General features: G+C 34.7%; 1 protein-coding gene across 4 annotated transcripts in view; it reads right to left on the bottom strand.

Annotated features, from left to right (window-relative positions):
- Positions 1-1,822: 1,822 nt before the first annotated feature.
- The window catches only part of KHDRBS3 (KH RNA binding domain containing, signal transduction associated 3), a 93,746-nt gene continuing 76,391 nt past the window's right edge, over positions 1,823-19,177 (bottom strand). For 3 of the 4 annotated variants that reach the window (XM_032181785.1, XM_032181786.1, XM_032181787.1), the window contains 2 exons: positions 10,152-10,210; positions 5,887-6,470 (listed from right to left, as the gene is read on the bottom strand). In XM_032181785.1, the coding sequence (XP_032037676.1) occupies positions 6,379-6,470; positions 10,152-10,210 (151 nt within the window). In that variant the 3' untranslated portion in view covers positions 5,887-6,378. Of the gene's footprint in view, positions 2,538-4,908; positions 4,966-5,886; positions 6,471-10,151; positions 10,211-19,177 lie in introns of those variants that run through there. The other variant, XR_004252909.1, reaches the window with a different exon arrangement.

The raw sequence follows: 19,177 nt of genomic DNA, 5'->3' as shown, positions 1-19,177 counted from the left end.
GCTAGTGAAAATAATTCTCAGCCCCTTCAACCAATTAATCTTTTTCATAAACTTGAAGCCAAAGATACTCTGATTCTTGGTTGTGAATTTACTTGGCTGTGACAGCCCTGAGGTTGTTGGATATTGGTAACCTGGAAATTCTATCATTCAATGACAGATGCAATCCCCTTTATCTGCATATTATTTTTAGCTTTATAACTTTCTATTTTCATCTTTAAATTTTCCATTATTTTACCCAGAAAGATGAGAAGTTCCAACTTGAAAAATATGCTCTGCAACATTCTTTAGAAAGACGGATGACCACAGTTCTAATTCACAGTCTTAGACTATTATTTCATAAACATTTGTACCTAAGTAATGGTGGGAGACCCCCACTTTCAGATGTCCAAGTACTCTATTGGAAAGACTGTGAAGCAGACTGAAGCTGAAGGCTCATGTCCTTGCTCCAAACCTTTAAAAAAGGTGATGGTATGAACGGTTATCATAGAACCCCAGGAAGGATGCAGCCTTCCCTTCCAACACACATACATGGTCTCTTGAAGTGAGTGACAAAAAATTTCCCCCTTTCAACAAGACCCAAGTTTCACTTAAAGGAGATCACAAGAAATACACAACCCCACTTACTAATAAAACCCAGCAGAAATGAAGACCATTCAGAGTACAAACACAAGTTTTTAGTGAAATCAAGCGAACTATGTGCAAGACAAATAGGCAAATAGCCTGCAGTTAGTCCACTTTGGCTTGACTATCAGTTTCTATGTTAGTCTACTTAGCATTTAGGAAATATATCAACATTATTGGAAATTCTAGGTAGCTTTTACAGTGCCACATATTAAAATAAGTTATGCTAGCAAAACATTTCAATATCAACACTAGGAAGCTTTGTTGTTGACTCCAGAGTGAAAGCTCAATACCTTACTCATTATATAGTTCATAGCAGTCCTCAAATTAGATTGTGTTGGTAATCCCACTGTCCAGTCTAAATTGCAGTAAGTGAAATTGCATTCTGCTTATCTAAATTCCAGCCCTCCCTGCCCAGGATCTACAGACAATTTTTACACTTGGCTAGCATTTAAAATGTTAGGTGCTGTTCCACACCAGAGGTTCCTGCCTGTCAATATGAAGGGAATCCATTATTATATGTCTCTTGTGCTTACTCAAACATTTTTGGATTTTGCTCTTACTTATTAAATGTTATTTATTTACTACGTACTTATAGCTTGCTGTGGAAAACATTGCAGAAATGTAGTTGTAATACAGTGAGAGATGATGGCAGGGAAAATATTCTCAATTGTGAGAGAAACTGATAAAAGCACCTTAAATGTTCAAAGGTTAAAAGTAAATATTTTTTACACTATCATAGGGTGTTTTTTTTGTTTGGTTGTTGTTGTGTTTTTTTTTTTTTGTTTTTTTTTTTTTCCAGTTTATTAAACATGGTATGTTACTCATGATACTTGCATCAATGTAAAGTTTAATATGAAATCTTAATTTTTCCCATATTCCCATAAATTTCCAATCCATCCTTCAGTAGTCAGTATACAGTATTAGAAAACAATATATGCTGAAGAGGAGGCATTTGGTGTGAAGAAGCTATTAAGTGGTATTGCTTGTTTTCAAAATAAAAATAAATGTGATAGGCCCAGACTGTTTTTCTGAGGATGAATGAGTTTCGGTAAATACAAAAAGAAAAATACATCTGATGAAAACGTAACCAAGGAATGAGACGCACACTCCACAAGAAATATTTAGGAAAAAAAAAAAAAAAAAAACGAAAGAAATTAAATTATCAGAATTTTATTTGTTACAAATTATCACAGTCACGATTAATATAAATATAAAACAGAGAAAGCATTGAGGAAACATAGCTGTAAGATACAAGATTAATCAAGGTGTAAAAGCCTCATCCAATACTACTACTAGAAAACTGTGATTTTGTATCAGAGAAAACATTTCTATGCAAACACCAAGTGAAAGAGAATAAGCAGCATAATATAATTGACAGGAATTGAAACACCTTCATGTTATACAACAAGTTTCTGAAGGAAATGGAAGCTGGAATATAATTTCTACTCATGAGTCTTGTTTTAAGTAGACCTGTTTATGATTAGTTAATATGAAAAGCTTCAGAATAAAACACCAATCTTCATTTTAATTTATCCATGATGTTCATATATCAGACAAGCTATTTTGAAAAGCATATTTAAACTCTAAGTCATGAGAATTCACACATGCTTATACTTGCTGTGTAAGGCTAAGAGAAGTCACTAAAGGAACATGAAGTTGCATTATTGCTTTGTAACAGGAACTTAAATTGAAATTCTTTATTGACCTCCAAATAAAACATTGTTTAGTCACTAAACAATTAATGGTTTATATATACAATTATTTTAAAAAGTATATAACATTATACACTTTAAGGCTTTAATACAAGAAATACAGAACAGGATTTTCATACTCCGAAGCCTGTCTCATTGTTGCCTAGGCACACGGACAAGTACAATGCTCTAAGCAGTCCGTAATTAACATGGCAGAAGTTCCTGAAAAAGAGAAAAACAGTATTTATTTGTACACATCCCAAGACTAGCTACTACTAATTCTCTGGAGACTGTCAGATTACAAGCAGTTGAATCAGGCAATAATGTATAAAACAAACGTATGCAGATTTATGGAAACCATTGCAGAAACTGCTTTCATTGGAATTCAATGCAAGTGTGATAAAAGCTTCAATAAAGGTAAATTAATGATGTGATTATAATCATATTACTTGACCAGTAACACAGCAATTGACTAGTGTAAGAATACTATTCTTAGTAGAACGGATAAATGTTGCTAGATTTAAGTTTGTCACGATAAAAGACTGCCTTCTCTCTTTCTCTCTCCCTCTCCCCTGGTGCTCTCTACCTTCCTCCTTCTCTGATTTAGGGACCTTTTTAGATTTATTTTTCCCTCAGTTCAAAACCCAACAAATTTAATTTCATAGATTACTCCAAAGAAAGAAAAAACAAAAATGCAATAGCTGAACACAATGCTAGTGCATGTTATCTCAGAACTATCAAATTTTACACTGCAAATTTGTAGTTTCCATGAGTATCTAGAATCAGCTGTTTTAAGTGATATAAACATTTATTTTCTTGGAAGAAATAAAATGTGAGCATTGAAAGAAGGAAGACTTACTGGATTTAAAATTCATACCACTATTATGTTCAGTACCTACGCAGACTTTTTTTCTGACATTTACCAAATATAGATCTGGCATCTCATTAAAAGAGCAAATAAACTAGGACTCAAATTATTAACTTTTCTGGCAAGGTGGGTCATAGCTACTCAGTAGGAACACTGTAAGGCCAGGGATTACTCTGTCTTCTGTCAGATGCAGATCTGGCACGCGCTCAAAGCCTACACTAGGATGGGTGTGCGCTTAGTCATGTGAGGAATTTTTTTTTAATTAAATCATGACCTGCAACATCCAGTCACATGAGAAACAATGGGAGTTGCAAACATCCTCTGCATGATTTGACAGGGACTTCTGATCCGCCCCCTCAAGAGAAATTGCACATATCTCTGCTGATCCATCCATCCTCCACATAGAAGGCACCAAGGAAAGATGGCATCAAAGCTATGAGTTAGATAAGCACTCCAAAAGGTTGAATTCACTTCTGATTCACTCACGCATCTACTAGCTATCCCTGCTACTAGATATTTTAGTTTTATGCCAACCTGTTTCATTGTATATCGCAAATATACAACTTAATATTTGCAGATGAAAACTTAATGATTTATGCAACTCATAATAAAAGAAGTTGTCAATAGAAAGAAAGATTTAACCAGGGTCACTATGTATGTATATATGTATTTTAAAAAGATACATTTTCTAGGATTTGCTCTAGCAGTTCTAGCAGCTAGCCTTATTCTTGGTTATTTAATCTTTGCCCTTTGAGCCCCAGACGGCAGGAATCCTCTCTAAGCTCTCGTAACCTTTTTAAAAGTATTTTGCTGTAAACATTTACAGTAGTGTCAAAATTGTTCTAAGGCCATTTTGTATGTACAAAAAAATCCTTTGGCCTGTGACAGCAGACTCCTACATTTACTGTTCTGTAGGGAAGCAGTACAATGTATGCAATGTTTTGAAGTATAAAGATCTAAAGTCCACTACAGACTTTGAGATCATGAGGTTAGCAGGAAGAATTTCCATTCCAAGTACAAAAACAAATAACAAATCTGTACAAAGTACAGTAAAATTACTTCATAGAATTTTAAGATCATTTAGGCTGGAAAAGATCTCTAAGATCATTAAGTCCAACTGTTAACCTAGCACTGCCAAGTCCATCACTAAACTTTATGTACTGAATTCATCAGAAACAGTAAAGCTAGGTCTATAGTTAATGTTTCTCAATGGACTTGTCCTCCATTTGTGCCAAAATCAAATTTGCTTTTCATGCAGAAATGCTTGACTCAAAAAATCACTCTACAAAATGCTTTATTCAGCTTCGTAAAACCATTTCAGATCTGTTTTCAGACTAGATAAGAGTTTTAAGCTATTTGAACACTACGAGCATAGAAGTACATTCATTTTCTTTCACCTTTCTCTATGTGATGAAATAATTAATTGGCTGAAATGCTGTCAGAATTAGGTATACCTTTGATTTCCAGTCTCAGATACAGTTACACAATAAGCAAACAGCCAGAGGACAGTGTCTGCACACCAGCACAGTTTAATGTCCTGTTTAATGACAATTTAAAATTATGGCCTTTCCCAGAGGAACTGAAAATAGGCAGTGATTTTGATTGCGCTCTAGTTCAATGCCTGTAACCATTAAGTAATTAAAGCCTTGTGTATAAAAAATTAAGGACCTGATCAAAAGCTCCATTATTTATCTAATAATTTCACAGATGAGTAAAGATACCTACCAAAGCATCAGAAGATTAAGGTTTTTGTTCTCTTGGCTGTCCAAAGAGTTAGGTTTCCTGACAAGAGAAAACAAAATACTTTTACTAAATTTGAAAGACTTTCAAACAAAAACTAAAGAAAACAATGTAAATCAAACTATAATTAATAGAAACTTAATGATCAACAAAAAACTTTGGATAACATTTGTAATGTTTAAGTTACTAGAATTTATGGAAAAATAATATATTACAAACTATCGGTTATGAGGTTTTACAGTTGTTTAATAGGGAATAGTTTGTCCAAATTTAACTAGCTAAACTAAGGATTTTAGATTACTAACACAAATTAAACGTTTTAAAATGAGAATTTAGGTGTTCTTAAAGCCTTTCCTACATTCTGAAATGAAACTTTCTAAGTTGTAGTCTCCCTGTTTTTATTGGTTATACTACGATAAATTAGTGAGATTAAAATCTTATTTGATTTATTTACCTTTGCAAATGAAGACCGTTTTAAGGGTTACACATCCTCTGCCTCTGACGAAAGCGACCTCAATTAGTCAAGTCAGAAAGTCTTTAAAAGCTTTGTGTTTATTGCTTCCAGCACGGAGCGAGGTGGTCATTAACGTACCAAAATTCTCATAAAAATTCCAAAGTTGCACTAGTGAAAAAATGCTCAACAAGATGAAAACTAGTCACATCTTTTTCAGAAAATTCATTAGCTATTTTAAACCATTTTTTACAAAAATATTTTGATTTAATGTGGCACTCAAGCAGATCCATACCATTTGGATACTTTAAACAGCATTTATATCTACTGTGAGTATATAAACGTACATTTAGGTTTATACCATTTTTAAGAAATTGTGCAATGTTTAATATGAGCCTTTTATGCTGATCATTGTTAAACGGATTTCTCCCTGTTTACTACTATTTATGGAGTTTTATTATAAGATAAAGCATAAAATTAATCTCACACACACTGATTTTCTTTCAAAAGTTTATTTAGTATCAAGCAAGGGTAAAACTTTGCTTAACACTACAGAACATTTCAAGACTTGAGTTACAAAATACCACATTATTTGCATTTGTAATTTGCTTCCCTTTTTACGCATGTTTGCAAAGAGAAAAACTAGCAAATGGCTGAAAATAAAGACTAAAAACTAAACTGTTGAAAACCTTTAAAATAAAAGGTTACGCTTATGTTAAAAGAATGGACTAACATATTTAGTAAACCTAGTTTAACACTAGTTAATCAAAGGTTATTTTTTTGATCACCTATTTTTCAAATACAGTTTGGAAATAACAAATTCCTTGTTTTACATATCTTTCTGTCCAGGTTGTTCTTTCAACAAAATATTTTAAGTTCAGTCCATCCATTCAGATTTTTAAGCGCTTTGATTTAATAAAAAGGGATTGTTCATAGAAAAAATTACTTTGAACAGTATACAGGACTGGTGGAGATTGGATATTTCACAACATCAGACAGTACAATCAGTATCTCGCATATGGCTGGTCTCTGTAGACTCCTTTTGTCGTCCTTGCAGAAGGTGCCTTGTGTCTTGAGTTGGTCCATTCTTCTTGCCCTACAAGAAGGGAAAATAAAATATAGTTAGACCCCTTTCAATATTCTCAGATGCTGTGCTTTTTAAAAAATTATTATTATTTGTGATTTAAATGGCAACACTATTAACTCAAACCAAAGTGTCCAAACTGAAGTTTAACACTTGAACCACAAAATGAGGGAGCAACGCACCTACATGAGATACCCCATGATGCTCTTTCAGCTTGTAACACCATGGAGTGTGACAGATTTACAGGGACACTATTTAGGGCTCTGTCATTCAGCTGAGTCTACTTACTCAATATATATAGAAATGCCAGCTATACTAACAGACTAAGAAATAATTATGTTAGAATGAAATGAATGAAGCATCTGAGCTATAAATAAGCAACCCTCAGAAAGAAATTTCTTTGAATCAGCACCATTTTAGATTTAATTCAAATATGCAATCTAATAGTGAAAAGCCTCAAGTTTCACTACAAACACCTGTGGCTTCTAACAATATAAAGGCAATATTGATCTTCACTTAAATACACACTTTCTTTAACATGCAAGAAATTGGAAGGTAGATTATAAAAACATTAAAAAGTAGGGGACACTGCTTGTTTGAATTTTGAAAGTAAAAGAAGTTTGTGAAACAACATGTGCTATGTTTAATGCTTCGAAACCCTACTGTATTTTAATGGTAATAAATATAAATAAAAGGTAGCAACATACTGTCTGAATAAATGAGAATCAGACCTACTGTGCAGGGCATTCACAACGTGAGGGAAGATTCAGGACCAAATGCATGTATAACTAAACAGGACTTAGGTGTGCTTTAATCATGTGAACACAAATAAGAGTACCATAGAAACCAAGAGGGTAAAAAAAATAAATCCCAAAAGCAACCTGAAAAGAGTGAATGTGCTTCTAAATCTGTTTTTGGAGAATTGCTCTGCCCTAAGCATGCAGGTGTACAAGTGAACACAATGCAATTCAGAAACAAATTGTGGAATCCAAATGAATAAATATGGTAATCTAAAATGGAGGCATCATTATTTACTGTTCTAGTCAACAGAAAAAAAGTATCGGAGTCAACAATCAAGCAACCCCCTGCATTTCTTTGAATGGTAAGGTAACCTCCTCAGATGGTAGACATCTGAAATTAGGTGGCAGGGATCCCATAAACTCATTGGTCTGGTTTCATCGTCTCTTCATAATAGTCTCATCCGAGATACTTTATTTAAATAAATAAATAAGAAATAAACAACAAAAAAAAAAAAGATGAGGGAAGCATAGATTACGTATCACACTGAGGTGGACAGAACAATTGCCTAGTAGGCAAGAGGCACAAGTTCAAATTTTGCTCTAAGGCTAGAAATAAACTTTATCTTAGGCATGTTCTCCAGCTATTTGGTAACATAATAACATAAATGAGAAGCAACGTCATGGGCTTCTTCATTACAATGAGAACAAGGTTCATATTAAGGAAGAGAACCCTATCCAGACAGTAAATGCAGCTGGCTAAGGGACAAGAATTAAATAATATCCTAACTTTAAAGTACTGCTGCAAATAATAGTTTAAATATAAAAATCAATCTTGGTTTAGTAGCAAGAACAGCTTGAGGGGAGTACTTGCTCCTTTTCAAGCACCTGGCTAAATCAGTAGGGTAAAACACACACCGAATCACAGAATTTCTAGGTTGGAAGAGACCTCAAGATCGAGTCCAACCTCTGACCTAACACTAACAGTACCCACTAAACCATATCCCTAAGCTCTACATCTAAATGTCTTTTAAAGACCTCCAGGGATGATGACTCCACCACTTCCCTAGGCAGCCTGTTCCAATGTCTAACAACCCTTTCGGTAAAGAAGTTCTTCCTAAGATCCAAACTAAAACTCCCCTGGTGCAACTTAAGCCCATTCCCCCTCGTCCTGTCACCACAGTTACTTTTCATCAGTTCTCCTTTTGGTGCCATTGGAGCCCAGAATTCTAAAAAATATTCTTCCTATATCCTCTGGACTTGACACCTGAGCTTCTCAGAGAACAAGAAATTCAGATTCTTGAAATTCAGATATGAACAATAAATTCAGATTCAGAGAACAAGAAATTCAGTTCCTGGGACACCGTTTCATCCTGGCCAGCATTAGGCAGCCATCTGCTCAGTGAGCTGTCTTATGAATTTTATTTTGAGGCAACTGATGTTCTTTGTGTAACGTAAGGATGATTATTAGTACTTGATTCCACATTTAAGGGTGTACTTGAGGGTGATCTAGTTAAGAAAGTATGTAACTTGTAGTCACTAAGGCTTTATTGGCTCTAACCCCAAATCATTCAAGGTATTTATAGTCTTCCTCTCAACATGAATAAATATATCACTTAATATTCTGAGTGGCAGTGCTTAGAAAACCAATTCTAAATGGGAAAAACAATAAATATTTTTTTCAGCCTTAAATACTGCAATCCGCATTTCCCCCCTCAGTCAACTCCATCTATATTGAGCAGTTTAGCACATTTTCCCCCTATCAATTTTGCATTCATGAAATACTCTTAGAAATATCATGCTTATATTGGCAAAGCATTTGTTTTAATACTGAAATAAACATTTCACTTATATATCTATCAAGACCAACTGAAAGTGCTGGGGGATAGAGGAATTTCAAATGACCTCTTCTTTTGATAAATTGACTTTTCCCTTAAGCAAAATGAACTCGTTTAAGCAGATGATATTGAGCAAACTTCTGTATTAGGTTCATTTATCAAGACAAACATCTTAGTTGAGATCATTTTTGTTTTCAGCAGGAAACACTTCAAAATGTAGTCCAAGAAATGTATCACGGAATATTTTCAGTTGAGTTCTGAAACCACTGTAACACCCGTTGCCCAGAGTCACAACTCTCACACTATGTACTAGCAATCCTAAAATGTTTGATATTTGAGTGATCTAGATTTTATTTCTCTGATCTCTAGCCAGAGATTTAACATTGATCCCTTAACCAAAGGTGCCTTTTAACATGCTTTATGCTTCTAATCCGTAACAGATTTCTTTAATTAAACCTGTCACTACGGTAATTCTAGCCCCCAAAAAAGTGTAATCTTTACCACTGGCATATGGTTTTGCTTCATTATGCATTGTTTTGTCTCTGTATGAGCAACCCACTGCCCTCGTGTCTATTAGCCACCTAAAGTACTTTTACAACCTTTACATAATGACTCCCTGCTTGATTTCACAAGACTGATGCATGATAAGAATACAAGAGGACCATACACAGCACTCTCAATTAGGCTCTGACTCAGTACAGAAGTTCAGCATATTCCTGGCTGGTATCAAATTGCACACCAGTTATGCCACACTAGAAACATTTGCTTTAAGCAGCAAACAGCTTCTGAAGTAAGTCCAAACACACCAATTCTTTCCATAAATCTAATTGCATGTGACATGAAAGGAGTACTTGCAGCATGAATTAGATTTTTCTCTTTTAGCTTTTTATTTCTTTGGTTTTAGTTTTAGATGACTATGTTAGCTAACACACCACAGAAGCCTCCTACAGTATTTTTCTCAATAACCACATGTGGAGCTCTGTCACAGCGCAAGAATCCCTGAACAGCTGTTAACCACCACAGAACTGAAGTCTGCCTTAGGGAAATTATTCTTCTATGTTTATATTACTTTTTCAGAAGACTTTACTACTGTACTCATTCAGCTCAAAGCTACTCACCGTAAGAGTCGTATGTTTCTTCACTCAGTCCATGGCCATAGTCATAGTAATCTGCTCCACTGTATAGGAGGAGGGAAGCAGGAGGGGAACAAGAAATAAAGAAGTTAAATTTTAAGAAGCAGTTTTTACAATTACTATACATTCTACCTGTGAAGAGGAGAAAGCTTGAAGGATGTAGACATGTCCTAAGCTTAGGAAACTAAGCAACCATGTGACAATGACAGCTGAGGTCCTCTTTGTTCTTTAATGAGAAGGGAAAATAAGATGTATTTATATCCATTTAGGTTTATTTTTCATCTTTGAGACCCTGGTCCATAGCGGTAAATGCGGATGTGGGAATTTTGTATTTAAAATTATGCCAATAGGTTGGAAGCTTGAAGATCTTAAGACTGCCAATGAAAGAAGAATAGCTGGTGTATGTATGGAACCCAATTCCTTTGCCATCAGTGCCTACTACTGTCTAGTATTTTGCCTGTGCATCTTTGAATTGACAGATAGAAAACATAATAAAGGATAAACAAGAGTTAGATGCTTCCTATGTGTTTGTAAGGTCCAATGTCTTCAAAACAAGAAAGATACACACATATTCAAAGACTATTATTTTAACAAGTAGACAAGAAACGGCAATCAAAATTTCAAAGTTAAAAGCAGAAACCTGAAGTCATTAGTATTCAAAAATCTGTACGAATATTATAACCATGGACTAAAACAGTCTTCCATTTTGTAATGACATTTCTATTTCTATTAAGACCACTGAATGGAAATTGGAGGATTAGCCTTATTACACGCTCCTTTTCCATCATGTTTTCATATTTTATAGAAATGTAGCTATGTATAGTCTTTTACATAATTGATGGAACAGGCAATATGTAACAGAAGACCATTAGACATGTCCACAGGATGTCAAAAGAAAGTCTGGTTTTCTCTCCTTTTCTTTCTAATGATAGACAGACCCAGGGCTGATGATAATTGGAAAATAAATACTCCACAAACTGATGCCACCAAATCTTTACTTGCTGAGTGAGAACGAAATCCTTGTAAAATATGATCACTAACAAGTAATTGCAAATATTGACAAAATGCTTCCAAAATTAGATTGATTGTTAACAAAATTAAAACCAGAGAGAAAAGGCTATTTATAGTCTTAATATGAACTAGCAGATAAAGCATTTATTTTACCACAAATAACACATAAGTAAAAATCACTTCTAAAACGAGCAAAATTGCAATATAGATTTTTTTTTTAACTAACAATTTTTAAGTTCCACAAAATAATCCATGCCAGACACCGTAAAGCCCTGATGTGTGCAAATACATATCCAAAAACTGTGGATGAGTATTTAATTGTTAAATAAAGCTTCCTCAACAAAAAGTTAATAGGAATGTACTATGAAAACCCCCCCAAAAAGTATGTGTGTCCAACATAAATGCTATCTGTGGTTTGCCAGCCCATGCAGCGCAGACCAGAATAACAAGGTCGAAGTTTGAAGCCTAAGAAATAACACAATTTTGCCCTGCAGCAGCCAGCGATAGAAGTCTTTATTCTGACAACCAACTTAAAATTGACATTCACTATCCTTCCACATGGTACATAATTATTTATTTTAAGACTGTCAAGTTTAGATGCCTATAGCAGCTGAGCCCTATCCCCGTATCTGTCAATCCTGTCAAAATGACTTTTGCAGGGTTTCATTTCACAGACCTAAATATATATTAAACAAAAAATGACTCATTTTACAGTATGCAAACTGCAAAATGAATAAACATTTGAAAGGAAAAATCTTTTACTTTCACTAAAATGATATTATGACTTATTTATATTAATGGACAGACCCTTCAAAATTAATAACCCGTGTAAAAAAGAGCCCAAATTGTAATGGGAAATAATGCTGCCCAGTGATATTCAATACCTTCTGTTTTGACTGCTTTCCTTAGTACTCTGTAACAACACTGACTCTCTCATTTCAACTGACAGATGCAAAACTTCTAAGAAGGCAACCAAGAGACTATGACCCAAAGAAAAGGCTACAGACATGTATGCTTTAAGGAGTTCTGTGTTAAAGAAAAGAAACAAAAAGCATTAAAGAGATATGTTTCACCTGTTGTAGAGTCTTAATACGCTGTGGCATTCAGAGCCAAAGTTATCTTTGTATTACACAAAAGTACTAAAGTACTATACATGAAGTTGCAATTTAGAGAGTTCTATCATTTCAAGGCAATAATCTTCTCATAGGAAAACTTTTCAAAGGAATCTACAGTACAGAATCAAACTAGTTCCTAAAGTGTGAATTTAATGTCATTAACTGAGATAGTTGAGGACAATTATTTTGTGAGAATTTAAGTATTTATGTCAAATATAATTTATTTTTTTTTCCCTTTGGACAGAAAGTATGATGTTAAGTCTCATTTTTGAAGTACACACACTTTAAAAATCTTTAGGCAATAGTAAAAACATTGTGTGACTTTTTTGTTTTAAAAGCATCCTTGATATTTGCAGTATTTTATGCAGGTTCTATGGCATCCTAGCAATTCTGATTGAAGACTGCTCATGTTTTATATTTCCTTTTAACTGATTTATTCTGCAAGGGAAACCCATTTTTTTCTATTCCTTTTCATCTCATGTACCTCCCTCTTTTCAGAACAAGGGAAAAAACACTACAGGATCCCTTCTCTTTTCACCTGGCAATACTAAACTGGGAGTCTGCTTTGAGTTATTACGTTTTCAGTTCTGAAATGTCCTCTTGAGGCCATTTTCTACAAATTTCTTTCCTGACTTTTTCCTTGTCCAAATGTCTGCAAGCAGTTTCTCCCTAGCAGATGTGGGCAGTGCCTGAAACTTCTGCAGCGCCTTCTTTGTAAATGGGTAATTGCACATAGTCAGGTAAGCTTTTCAGGCATTTTCCTGATCTTGGAATAAACAGTACAAGTGCAATCAACACCGGTGTATCAGCTGTGAATCAGATCTCATGTACATATAGAGTCCATTTTTACATCTACTCATATTTAATTTTGTCTGTATTCCCATAACAGCACAATGTCTTTCAGCTTTGAGAGAAGTCAGGGAGAAGACAAAGAAAAAAAGATAGCACACAGCAATAAACTTAAGTATATTGCCTCAAAGTGGTGTGGGCTTGACATTAAACCTATGATGCTTAGAGAAACTGTAACGTGAGGTTTGAGTAGTTTATGTATGGCCATGAAGAAATGCCTGTTTTCTCTGTCCAAGAAGAAGGCAGAGATCTTGAGAATCTGCATGTTCAGATTCTAGCACTGCAACGCTGATGAAGTAAAGTCTTAGAGAAGTTGTTTTACTACGTAAAACAGAGCACTGAGAAGCTGCCTGCCATTTTTCTAGAACCACTATGCTGTGAGAAGTGTCTGCAATAATGAGCATTGTTATTTCTACACGTGAAGCAAAAGTGGTATGGTAACAAGTCTTATCACTAAGGGGAGAATAAATGGAGTAAGGGGAGTTCAGTGCAAAAGCCCAGACTTTAGCACTGGTTACTGGGTTTCTAAACACCAAGTAAAGTAGAACACTTTCCTCCTTTGCAGTGAGGAAACCAGCTTGTTTTGTTTTGTTTTGTTTTTGGTTTTGGTTTCCCAACCAGTTCAGCCATCTGTAATGCTTGCTAGGGAAAAATGGCTAAAAAGGATTTTTTTTTCTGCTTTTTATTTTACAAATTGGTATCAGAATTAATTTGGGGACTGACAGAAAGCTGGGCAGTCTCAGAAAACTTCTGAACAGAGAAGACTTCCTTTTATTTTAATTGCAGCTTCACAAATGTCACCTCTGTCCTATAGAAATTACACATAAAAGCAGCGAAGTAGAAAGAACAAGTAAAGATCTTTCTAGCAAGATAACTTGTATGATAGACCCTGGCTGATATGATTGTATCTGAACAGAATTCTTCCACAAGGACAAGACTCTTTCTAGCCTTCCTATCAGATCTTCATGCTCAGCTGCTTCTGAGATCACAAACCATCTGTCAACAGTAAACAGGAAGAAGAGTGTCCCAAATGTTATTGTCAAGACAATGATCACAGTAGTGAAGCTCCTCATCTCCACAATTGTCTTGAACATTGAGTTGAGTATCTGTTCTAATGCGTTTGTGGATCATTAAAATAGAATCTGTAACCCAGCTTTCAGTAGCATAGCATGAAATTGGGACATCAGAAGGAAATTCATGTCTTTCCTTGCATCTTACAGATAGAAGATTTTTATTTACTGCTCAGTTCTGCCTCTTTTTGGCAGAAGTTTCTTTGGTACATACTCTTATCACTGCATCTCAGTTTATGTCTGTAATACAGAGATAATGATCGCAGATAGCAGCTGACACCTGTAAGTGAAAGCTTTATAAAATACAAGCAAATGATGCAATCATCCTTAAACTACATCCCATTTTAATCTCATAGTACAAATATCAAATCTTATTTCCTATAATCCTAAAAGATGACCAGAGAGCCCTCTCAAGGATTCCCTTAGCTATCTCTAGAAATTATTTTTTATGGTAAGAGTTGTAATAATTTTCACTTATGTTGAAGAATAGTGAAACGTCTTCAGAACCTTCTTCAAACCAGGCACTGAAGTATTTCTATGTATTTCTAACAGAACTCTAACCACTCTAAGAACTAAGTTTTGCCATAAAGCTAAGCTTTACCATCTGAAATGTCCACTTACTGATGTCTGTGAACTCATTCAGCTTCTTCTCCCTCAACTCTACTCTCATCATGTTCCATCTCCCAAGATGGAAGTAGCGGAAGTGACCAAGGGGCACAAAGTAGTACTTCCTCTCAGGAACAGCAGCAGCAGGAACCTATAGCTTTATCTGGAAACTATCAGTAGACTACCATAATAATCATTCATCAGCATGGGAGTTGCTAAATAAAATGCCAACAGTTTGCCACACCAAACAAGTAAGCACTAATAGAGAGACTAAGAAGTTGAGCTGCCTCACACTGGCATTTTGGTTTGGTCTGTGAAATAGGACCAAACTCCTGGCATCCCCATGACATTTGTCTGGCTCACAAAGCAGTCTGGGGACACATGTGAACGAGGCTGCTATCACAGGAAACCAAATTGGAAGTCTTGAATAATCCAGGTGTGTACCGGGAGTGTTCCAAAAGCTAAATGAGGACAGAGAAATGAAACATATAAGCATAACACTGAAGGATGTGTTTTCTTACCCTCACTTCCAGACAGAGACTACTCAGGATGATGGAAGCAGTGAGGATAACAAAGATCTGAATGGTGTCAGTCAGACTTTTTAGACTACCTACTGCAATCCCAGAAGCAGCTGTGGGAACTGTTCCATCTCTAATTCCTGGCTTTCCCTCTTGAATCCTGCAAAAGATGCTGCTGGAGAGCTGAGATATGTGACTCCTTGTCACATATTGGAGTACAAGATAACATTGTCTATAATACATTATCATCCACAAAAACTGCACAGACGGTATGTCACCATTCTGTCATTAGAAATACTGCTCAGTAAGATATACATCACACCTTCTTGTCTTTCTAATTTATTGAAGGAACAGTACAACTTTCATCAGTTTCCCATAAATTTGATAGCCTTACTCATCAGCTGAAATTGAAGAGCATTTGAGAAAAGAATTATCATTCCATCCCAGTTTTATGATTAGAATTCAAAATAATAAAAGTGCCATCAAGTAATGTATTTGGTTAAAGGCAGACTACATTTAAGTGTTTTCAGGACTGCATAATCATAAGAATCTGACAGATCTTAAAAGCAATGCATTGCCATGTCTGAGATATTTCTGGTGCTTCCCTAGCACCCCTTACACCAGCAAGGTTCAAGTCATGTTTCCCGAAGTACAATAAGGCAGACCTTTTCCTCTTGTGTTAAAAACACAGTTCAATCTGTTTAACTGCTAGGACTTGCTTGCTGGTCTCCTGTGGACTCTATGACATGTATCAACATGCATGTTCCAACTGCATTGCATACTGCTCTCATCTGATGGGACTATATGACAATAAACTTTAAATTCTGATGGCTAATGAAATGAACATTTTATATTATGTGGCATCTGGTGCCAAAATTGTGCTTAAAAGTACAATTTCCAGCTCCCAGTTATTTCTTCTAAAATAAAAACTGGGAAGAGTAGGGGTGGGGGGAGAGAGGAAGAAAGTTGCAAGGTTTTACTGCAATCATCTCCTTTTTCTAAAATTTGCCCAATTAAAATAGACATTTCCTCACCAATTGAAAAAAAAAAAATTCTTTCATTGAAAGAAAAGAAAATACTCCAGCTTGCTCTCTAAAAAATAAAACTGCAATTTTCAGTAACTATTAGTAAGCACATATCATACATGGACTTTTAACCAGTAAAACAGCATCAAATTGTCATCTACAAACAACATCAACACAATTCATCAACACAAATTCATCAACACAATAAAGTGTTCTGAACTGATGAAGTCCAGTTTCTTATGCCTCTGTCATCTGACTAATAGACACTGGCTTCCAAAACAGTGTGAGCTTCCAGCGAAGTTCCTTCTCCACCCCAGATGTGGGAAATAAATCCTCCCTATATATTTTTCACTGTCTACTGCAAGTGTGAATTTATGATGCAATCCTTTCTCTAGTTGTAGAAGGACTATGTTGTCTCTCTTCCTTCCCTGATTATCTTTTTTAGTGAAACTGGTAGAAAGTGAATTCCTATTTATGACATTTTAAAAGTTAATTCCAAGTGAGTAAGAATAAATTCCAAACTCTAGAAGCCTGATTATCCAGGTTTTTTTCTCCGAAGACCATACATCCAGAGTCATTGCTGCAGCATCTTGAGACCTAGCAATTGGATATTAATTTTTTCCTCTTACTGAACGTAACATCTTTGTAATCTTCATTATCCAAACTTAAACTACCTTCTTTTTGAAATCATACTGTAATCAAATTGAAGCCCTCACAATTAAAATATTTTTAATCTAATTCCAGAAGTAACCATTAATACCTACATTGTAGCCTTTTATATTCAAAAAATATTTACCATTAATAATTTTCTCTTCCTATTAAGCATTTCTTCAAAGATCCTATTTATCCTATCTTTTTCTTACAGTTTCACCTGTATAGTCAACCAAGGAAACCTCCTAAGTCCTACTTAGGAGGATGAGTAGGATGACTCATCCTTTAGATGAGTCCTACTCATCCTCTTTAATTATACTGTGGAAATTCAATGACACTACTTTTAAATGCTGTACAGCCATCCAGGAAAAAAACAAACTATTCATGTAAATTAAAAAATTTAATTTTGCTTTTAAAACAAATTCCTTTTTTGTATTCTTCATACACTTAAAATTTTACACTACCTCTCTTTTTGTACTACTTTAACACCTCTATGTAAGATTTTTCCAGCAGGTCTCTTAATCATATATTATTAAATTCATTTGTAACAAGTTTTCAGAAACATTGAGGAATAGTTACAGTTAAAATAGAGTAGCAAAGCCATGAGGGCTACCATATTTTTGATACCAAAAATAGTTTTGGTATCTAAAGAATATTTTATTAAGTAGTATTACTAAAACTTGAAATTAATTTCTTAAATAGTGATATTTACTAATATCTACATGATGAGGACTCTGAAAAACTTTTCCAATTTTATGAGCACACCATGTGAAATACTTGCGTTACAATTTATTTTTCCTTTCCTTTTTTTTTTTTCCAGTTATTTTCCATCACTACACTGAATTGGCTTAGTCATGTTCCCATTTACTGAGGTTTCAGAACACTGATTTCTGTAAACCTCCTTTTTTTTAAAGTTCAAACACATATGCTAGAATAAAAATTAAAAGTAACTGTGCTTTTGTGAGGCACTTCTCAATATTTTATCTTATCACATCTTCACAGATGACAAAAAAAGGAAATCAGCTATCTGAAGATTTACCTGAAGAACTGGATCTGACAAACTGCAGAAAATAATGTCTTCCAAAAATATGAGCATAAAAATTAAGCAGAAAACCATATAGCAGGGAATTTTAGTTAAAAGATACATTAGCTTGTTTATGCTAATGATTTTGAAGCTTTATTTGTACAGAATTACAACCTCCAATAAGCTCATATATACCTGGTCTTCATGTAACAATAAAATAATAGCAAAATAGTAGCCATTTTCCCCACACTGCTGTGGATTGGTTTGATTTATAAGTCAGAGCATGAAACACTAGCAGCTAATAGCATTAAAATCCAGAGAATCACATCTTGAAAAGCTACAGTAACAGACACTGTTTTGCATATAATGCATATTTATACACCCTGGAAATGCATGATTGCTGACAAACTTAACAATGTAAATTTAAAACACTGAGCATCACAAACAAAATGTTAGCAATTAACTTTCAAATGCCAACAGCAACACCTCCGTAAGCTAGTTTCAAATCCATATACTCAGCTGTATGAAAATTCTCCTTTCATAAACAGAAACATTGTCATCTTCTGTGTGACTACTAAGCATGGTTTCAAAATATACCTGAAAATTTGAATTCCTAAGGGAAAATGAGGAGGACAACATCTCTGGGCCATGGTAACAACTACATCTACAGAATCAGTTTGTCAAAACTAAGGTGCTTCTGGAGTGGTATAAAATCAGGGATTTACATATTTGGAGAATTTTAGGACATCAATTTAGCTGTGTTGTTTAGGCATCAGTTGAGCAATGGCCATTGCTTGATTTTATTTATGTATTTATTTATTAAAAGGTAATATTTTTGATGTGATATCCAATCACTTTTTTCTTAGTTAACTACCACAAGCTACTAACCACAAATCTACTCAAACGTTTCAAACTCCTGGGTCCTTGTGTGTAGTCTTCTGTAAAGAAATTGTCTTGAAACAGTCACTTGATGAACGGTGAAGAGTAAGGCTTCACTGCATGGCATTCATAATGCTGGGTTTTTAACATGCTTGTCAATTACCACGTATGGTTATGTTTTCAAGGATTTAGATAAAAGATTTAAAGTTGCATAATGTACTTATCCTTCAACACATTAACGAATGAACAAAGTGAACTAGATG

This window comes from Aythya fuligula, chromosome 2 (genome assembly GCF_009819795.1).
Source record: "Aythya fuligula isolate bAytFul2 chromosome 2, bAytFul2.pri, whole genome shotgun sequence".
In the NCBI taxonomy this organism is placed as follows: Eukaryota; Metazoa; Chordata; class Aves; order Anseriformes; family Anatidae; genus Aythya; species Aythya fuligula.
Note: the sequence above shows the minus strand (reverse complement) of the source record. Positions and strands in the feature narration are given on the sequence as shown.